At 33.6% G+C, this 8,224-nt stretch overlaps 1 protein-coding gene across 1 annotated transcript; it reads left to right on the top strand.

The window, feature by feature from the left end:
- Positions 1 to 3,998: 3,998 nt before the first annotated feature.
- LOC124634397 (DNA-directed RNA polymerases I, II, and III subunit RPABC4) lies at positions 3,999 to 6,067 on the top strand. The gene is made up of 3 exons (XM_047169970.1): positions 3,999 to 4,212; positions 4,427 to 4,519; positions 5,953 to 6,067. The coding sequence occupies exons 1-3, from the start codon at positions 4,149 to 4,151 to the stop codon at positions 5,973 to 5,975; spliced, it is 180 nt and encodes a 59-aa protein (XP_047025926.1). The 5' UTR covers positions 3,999 to 4,148; the 3' UTR covers positions 5,976 to 6,067.
- The last annotated feature ends 2,157 nt before the right edge of the window (positions 6,068 to 8,224 follow it).

Raw genomic sequence — 8,224 nt, 5'->3', positions numbered from 1 at the left:
AGACTTCTGGCTGAAGAAAATCGAATGTTGAAAGCAAAAGAAAGTGACAAGCAGCTAGCATTTCAAGCTACATCTTCATCTACATCAAAGAAAAAGTTTAATGCAATAAAATGTTTCAAATGTAACAAAACAGGGCACATGAAGAAAGACTGTAGAGCCTGTAGTATCTGCAAAAGGGACAACCATGAAGATAAAGACTGTAAGTTTAAAAATAAACAGTGCTCAATCTGTAAAAAAATTAATCACAGAGAAGAAAATTGTTTTTTCAAAAATAAGAATAAGAATGAGAATGAAGAAAAAAGTAACAAAAGAATAGAAAAGGCATTTTTTACAAACGGTGAAATTCAAGAACCAAAACTGAAAGAATTTGTTGTAGACTCTGGGTGTACTGCACACATGACCAAAAATGTAGACATACTAAAATTTTTTGAATGCAAACCATCATCTGTTTTGACTGCAAATGAAGAAACAATAGAGGTGAAAGGGACTGGTAAAGTCATTGGCAATAAATGTACTCTTAATAATACCCTGCTTGTTCCTGACTTATCACAAAATTTATTATCGGTTAATGCAGTTACAAACAATCAAGGAGTGGTTATATTTACCAAAGATAATGTAAAAATATATAAGGAGTCAGAATTAATATTAACAGGAAAAAAAGAAAACGGTTTATATAAAATTAATTTGGATGATAATAATATGCAAGAAAAAACACTGTTAATGAAAGAAAATGGCACTGCCTTAGAATGGCATCAAAGACTTGGACATCCAGGAAAGAAAATACTAGATATATTACCAGATGTGGCAGATGGAATAAAAATAAATGGATTAAGGCAAATAGACGAATGTGAAATCTGTACACAAGCTAAACAAACAAGACTTCCATTTAACACAGTAAGAAACAGAGCCAGTAGACCACTTCAATTATTACATACTGATGTATGTGGACCGTTCGAAAACAAAACGTATGATGGCTATAGTTATGTTTTAACCGTCATGGATGATTATACTCATTTTACAAAAATATACTTGCTTAAATATAAAAATGAAGTTAAAGAAAATTTAAAACATTATATAGAAGAAACAGAAAGAGAGAGAACAGAAAAGGTATCTACCATAAGATGCGATAATGGAGGTGAATACACAAGCAATGATTTTAAAAAATGGTGTACTGAAAAGGGAATAAAACTAGATTATACAGTACCATACTCACCACAACTAAATGGTAAAGCAGAAAGACTAAATCGAACATTATTAGATAAAACCAGAGCATTACTATTTGATTCAGGGTTAGATAAAGAAATGTGGGGTGAAGCTGTATACTGTTCTACTTATATTATAAATAGATTACCAAGTGAATCTTTGAAGAATAAGACACCTTATGAGATGTGGCATGGTAAAAGGCCTAATATATCTAATATATGCAAGTTTGGTTCAATAGTATATGCTAAACAATTACATTCGAATATTAAGAAACTAGATCCAAGAAGCAAAAAGTTAATCATGATTGGATATACTAATAATGGATATAGATTGTGGAATAAAGAAGAAAGAAGAATTGAAATAGCAAGGGATATTGTTATAATTAATAATAATAAGAAAATTGGAGAAAAATATGAAGAAACAGGAAGTTCGGTGATAACAGAAATAATACCAGGTAATAATGAAGAAGAAATAAATCAAGAAGAAGAAAGTGATGACAGTTATTATGAAATAGAAGAGTTAGAACAACAAAGTAATGTAATAGAAGATAACATCCCAGATATTATTGATGAAGTAGAAAATGATGAAAATAAAGAAAGTAATACTGCAGAGATAGAAACTATAGAAACTATAAATACAAAACGACAACGGAAAAAACCAGCTTACCTGCAAGATTATGTATTACTTACGTATGATGAAGTCATGAAGTCTGCTGAAAAGAATAATTGGGAGAAGGCCATAAATTCGGAGAAGGAATCATTGGAAAGTAACAATACATGGGAAATAGTTGATGTAGGAAGAGCAAAAGGACACAAGATATTGTCAAGTAAATGGGTATTTTGTATAAAAGAAAATGGTACTTACAAAGCAAGACTTGTAGCAAGAGGCTTCGAACAGCAAAGCATTGACTATCAAGAAATATATAGTCCAGTAGTAAGTCAATCAGCAATAAAATCATTAATAGCAATTGCTGCTTCAAAGGAATATGAAATGATAACTTTTGATGTGAAAACAGCATTTTTGTATGGCGAGTTAAAGGAAGACATATTTATGTATATTCCTGAAGGATATGAAAGACAGCCTAATAAAATTTGTCATTTAAAGAAAGGACTATATGGGCTAAAACAGGCACCAATGACATGGAATAAAAGATTTACAGAAACTTTAAGGAAACTTGGACTGAGAGCTTCAAAGTCGGATCAGTGTGTGTTTTTTAATGAAGACAAAACTATAATATTGGCTATATATGTTGATGACGGTTTGGCCATATCAAAAGACAAGGAAAAGTTATTACAGATCTTGCATCAATTGGAAAAAGAATTTATCTTAAAAACATATGAACAACCTCAAAACTATATAGGTTTTGAAATAAAAAGATCAGAACAAGGCATCTTGTTGCATCAGCAGAATTATACAGAAAAATTACTTAGAAAATATAATATGTATGATTCCAAAGCTGCAGATACTCCATGCATTGTGGGAAAGGAAAATGAATCTAAGGTGGCTACGTCAAATTTCCCATACAGAGAACTAGTTGGTGGATTATTGTATTTGTCAACCAGGTCAAGACCAGATATCAGTCAAGCTGTGAATGAAGCAAGTAAAAAGGTAGAAAATCCATCAAGGCAAGACATATTAGCAGTAAAGAAGGTGTTGAAGTACTTGAATGGAACGAGAGATAAAGGGATTTTGTATAATGCTGGGAAAGATATTACAAGATTGCATGCATATTGTGACTCAGATTATGCAGGTTGTACAGAGACCAGACGAAGTACAACAGGGTTCATAATAATGTTGGCAGGTGGACCTATAGCTTGGTGCTCCAAAAGACAGCCGATAGTAAGTCTATCGTCAACTGAAGCGGAATATATAGCAGCAGCAGATTGCGTTAAAGAGTGTTTATACTTAAAGACTTTTATAAGTGAATTAATTGGTAGCAGTATTAAGATTAGTTTGAATATTGATAACCAGAGATAGCGGATATGTTGACGAAACCACTATATAAAGAAAAATTTAAATTTCATTGCGATAAAGTTGTTGTGTAAATTGAGAGTTATAATTAGAAGTGTTTAAGTTAATGTTTTGAAAACTTGTTTAAGTTAATGTTTTGAAAACTGATGTGTTTCTGAAGTAATTATAAGGTATTTTTAATTTATGTTCATATATTAAAAATAGGAGAAGGTGTTAGGAATTTATAGTCTATGACATTTAAAAAATGTAGGGTTGTTAGTCTATGAAAAAGAATGACTGTGGTGTGAATTGTCATGATGTAAAAACCAGTGAGAACAATGTTATAATTCCTAACAAAATGTGATTGTATTTCTTTAACTATTAATAAAGGCTTTCAAGAATACCAGAAGTTTGAATACCTACAATAGTGCATAATGCATCATTCATGCATGCATGATGGTTTCTCACTTTTTAGGGTTCCGTACCCAAAGGGTAACACGGGACCCTATTGTTTTTGCTTCTCTGTCCGTCCGTCCGTCTGTCACCAGGCTGTATCTCATGAACCGTGATAGTTAGAGAGCTGAAATTTCCACAGATGATGTATTTTGGTTGCCGCTATAACAACAAATACTGAAAACTATAGAATTAAACAAATATTAATGTTTTTTTTTTTTTGGAGTTTTATAAATAATGGTACGGAATACTTCGTGCGCGAGTCCGACTCGCACGTCTGTTTTTTGGCCGGTTTTTCGTCTATAGCATAGATGGCACAGTGATCGAAGCATAGACTCGGCATAGCACTATGGTTAAAGAATATGTCAAAATTGTCAAAGTCATTCGTCGAAGTCGAAAACTAAAAATAAGGTTATGTTTTTATAAAAGTGTACTCATCTGCGCCTCACGCGTACATATTTATGCGTATGTATTAAATGTGCTTTGCGAAAACAAATCGCTCAAAGCTATTAAATTCAGAATAAATTAGCTTAAAAACAACCATGGCTGACGCGGGCAATAAGGAATCTTCAGTTACAAAAGTTCCTATGATTTACGTTTGTGGAGGTAATGTATTCTAATATCTGGATTGTTTTGTATTGAGACTACTAATTTTGGAACAAAAAGCATTATTAATATTTATAGGTACATCTATAATGAAATCTAAGATAGGTATCAATCATACCTACCTAAGTATTTTCTCGGAACACGTAAATAATATTAACCATTAAATTTACGTATTGAGCACTAACAAATAATAACGTGGTTGTTGCTTTTCTAGAATGCCACCGGGAGAACGAAATTAAACCAAGAGATCCTATAAGGTGCCGAGAATGTGGATACAGAATTATGTACAAGAAGCGAACAAAAAGATGTATCCTTTTGCAACAAATTATTTTTAATCTTCTTAGTGACTTGTAATCTTTCTTAAGATACTTTTTCTCTTTTTATTGGAGCTGTTGCATCAGTCTTCATAATGAAATGTTGATTTTAGCCCTATGTCACTCAAAATAAGGAATTTGTGAGGTTACTAATCAATGAGGTGTTTTGGTTTACTTACCCAGGAGTCTGCTAGTCACTGTGTAACATATTTAAAAAAAATAGGTGTTGAAGAGATGTTGACACTTGACATGAATCATGAGCATATAGAATATTGTTTTCACAATAACTAGAATGATAAAAATGTCATGAACTTTAAAAATATATACCAAATTAATAAAAAAATTGACAAACGCATTTAAAAGCATGTCTTGTCTGAATTGTGCCAATGCGAATGCCAATTGGAGCAATGTTGTATGATGCTTATGCAGTGAATTGTGGCACAATAGAGTCAAGTTATCAAATCTAATGCACCTAATAGTTATAAAGATGGGATGCAACATTTTGTTTATTTAAAACATTATCATATTCTCATCAATATCATGTGTAAAGGTAGAATTCCGTGGATAGCGGCTGTCGTAGCCACGCGCGGCTTACGACAGTCGTCGGCCGCGCGCGACAATAGTCAACCTATGAAAATGTATGGCACTGCTGCCGAGGCCCGCATTTTTATTATACAGCCACAGCAGCACGTCATCCTCCTCTTCTTCAAGGATATCGATTAGCACTTCGACTAGAGGGAACGGACGAACAAAATCTACTAATTTCAAGACAATGCCGCGCGCGGCTTACAAAATTCGTCGGCCGCGCGCGACTGTCGCGGACCTCGGCAACGGTGCCATACATTTTCATAGGTTGACTATGAAACTGTCGCCTGTCGCAGCCGCGACCCACGGAATTCTACCTTTACTTAGCAACTGAACTTTAATGTTTATTACAAAATATTTCTAAGGAATGTCAAAATTCCTGTTATTATTCTTCATTCAGATATTACTTTCTTAATAACTTTTTCTTTCTAAAACTAACATAACATTGATAACAAACTCTTTAATTTGCTTTTTAACGCTTGGCATGATGTGTGTATGGTTTGCAGTTTCATGATCATTGGTTTTTTTTTTGGTTTAAAGGGGTAAGTACTTTTTTATTTACAACATTATAATTCATTTTTTTAAAAGTAGGTAACTGTTTAAGATCTTGGCATGAAATGTCCAGCATGCACATTTGGACTCTAATTTCATGCTAGCATGCTTTTTATGCTTTGTCATCCTGCATGCCTGCTCTGTCTTATGCACTTGCGTAAACATTGATAGTGGATTTCAGTGTATATTTTTGTTACGTAAAATTTTGATTTTTTCTTTTGTTTAGGCTAGATATGAATAAGATAATCATGAAATTAATTTTGCAATTATCCTTAACTAAAATTTTCAGTGGTTGTCTTCGATGCTCGTTGACGAAAAATGATGAAATGGACGACTGTATATTTTAAGATATTTTTGTAACTACATTTCAACATAAGATAAATAAAAGTCTATAATTAATTATATTTTTATTTTTGAATTCATATGAAGTTCCCCTGTCCTCCTCATCGAAATCATAGCGTTTTAGGTTTTAGATCTATCATATATTTAATGCTTTCCTACCGAAACAAGCCAGGCAACTGGTACTCTGGCTTAAATAATTTTAGTGAACTTGTTGTAACTCAAATAATGAATGAGAATAGAATAGAATAATAAATCGATGCTTAATTAATATAAACGAATTCACTTTTAGTTGTAACATTGCTAATTGTTTTGAAATAATATACCTGCAACTAATAGAGCATCCCCATGTATCTGTTATGGACCAAGTGATAAATTGAGCAGTATACATAATGCCCGGTCATTATGAAAAATGCCCAATATGAGAGCGCAATTTGATAATAATTATTCAAATAATCAAATTGACCGGGCACTATCCATATTGCCCGTGACCTTTTGGGCAAAGTAATACAAGCAAAGTAATAACATATTTATATTCAATTTTTTATTGTTATTGCCATTTAATTTAAAATAAAACTAAATATTAAACCACTTAAATAATCAGCCTCATGATTTGGATTAATTATGAAGGACTTCTGCCTTAAAAATCCACTAGTTTTTGCATTTAAAAGTTAAGGAAAGTCATATTTAAAGGGTGCTTATTAAACAGGCTCCTTTTTAATATAATTATTCGCCCCGAATAATGTATGTTGCCTTCTAAATTACTAAGTCAGCCACAATTAACGAGCATCTAAATAATATTATCTCAGCCACTCGTTATCTTCTAAGTAAACCGCTCTAAATACAACTCCGCATGATGGTTATTTTTTAGCATCTAAATTTGTAGCATGCATTCTAACAGTAAACTTCTAAAATACTATTAAATGACATCATAAAATTTATTTATTTAGCTTCTAATTTTTTAACTCAGTACGTTTAAAATGTAAGCAAGCATGGCTTCTGTCACGGCTCCGGTGCTGCGGGGCTCGGGCCTCGCCCCTCCACACTTACGCGGTTTTGAATTGCACTCTAGGGGTAGGACAGACAAGACTACGTGGAGTCGGTTTTGCAGCGATACGTTTTCGTCACATCATCCTCCGAGCCTTTTTCCCAAACTATGGGGACTACTACTATAAACTATAAACTATAATATATGGGGTCGGCTTTCAGTCTAACCGGATGTAGCTGAGTACCAGTGCTTTACAAGGAGCGACTGCCCTATCTGACCTCCTCAACCCAGTTACCCGGGCAACCGTTACGTGGGATACGTTTTCGTCACTAACTTCAATTTTTTGCTTCATTATCAAATTGCCCAACTGTCATGTAGCAATATAATAATGCCCGTGCAATGTGATAAATAATGAAGTTAAGATAGTTATTAATCACTTGGCCCGATAAAGCTAGACATTATTCATAATGCTCGGGCATTATTAATAATGCCCGAATTAATCACATGGTCCATAACATATCTACAGCGTTTGTGTGGAACGGACTTTATGTTGCTTACGCGGATAAATAGAAACTCAGGTAAAATCTGCGGTACTCGTCTGTTAAAAAAAAAAAAAACCTTTAGTAAGTTTCGATTCTGATTAGAATCCACCTGTGCTTACCTCCTAATGATTATAATGAAACAGCACTAAAATTCAAAAACTAAAAAAAAAACTGAATCTAAAACCTATGAGTGAGTGTTATACGGTCTCTGTGGATACCTTGCACAGGTACTTCAAGAGAATAAAACTTTTACATTTTATGTAATGCATGCAGAAATGCAGGTATCAATATGTCGATGTGTTGAGTTGCTAATCTACTCATAGTCCTATACTGCTTTCGCGTTATGATCACTTCCCTGTACAGTTTCCTATAATCTAACAAAATTGATTGTTTTATCATAGTCGAAGGACCACGGAAATACCGTAAAGTACGCGCCCTCATCTAGGTCAAATACGTATGGTGGACCTGACCAAAACGATCCGCTACGAGAGAATTAACGAGGCGTTAGAGTTCTTTCACATGTCTGTATGTATTTTTCTCGTCCCCCAAACACCCGCATTTATGCGACGCTACTTAGGAGATTTTCCGTTATGCCATCTCCGCTCGTCATGTTGTTCTTCATGGGTACTCCGTTAAATTGGATAAGTAAAAAAACGTCGAATACAAGTACATAAATAGATCAAGGGTCGCAA

Source organism: Helicoverpa zea, chromosome 1 (genome assembly GCF_022581195.2).
Source record: "Helicoverpa zea isolate HzStark_Cry1AcR chromosome 1, ilHelZeax1.1, whole genome shotgun sequence".
NCBI classification, from domain to species: domain Eukaryota; kingdom Metazoa; phylum Arthropoda; class Insecta; order Lepidoptera; family Noctuidae; genus Helicoverpa; species Helicoverpa zea.
Note: the sequence above shows the minus strand (reverse complement) of the source record. Positions and strands in the feature narration are given on the sequence as shown.

Coding starts and splice junctions, on each gene's coding strand:
- LOC124634397 (XM_047169970.1), top strand. CDS start 4,149: ATGGCTGACGCGGGCAATAAGGAATCTTCAGTTACAAAAGTTCCTATG. Junction 4,213..4,426: donor TATGATTTACGTTTGTGGAG/GTAATGTATTCT, acceptor TTGCTTTTCTAG/AATGCCACCGGGAGAACGAA. Junction 4,520..5,952: donor CAAGAAGCGAACAAAAAGAT/GTATCCTTTTGC, acceptor TAAAATTTTCAG/TGGTTGTCTTCGATGCTCGT.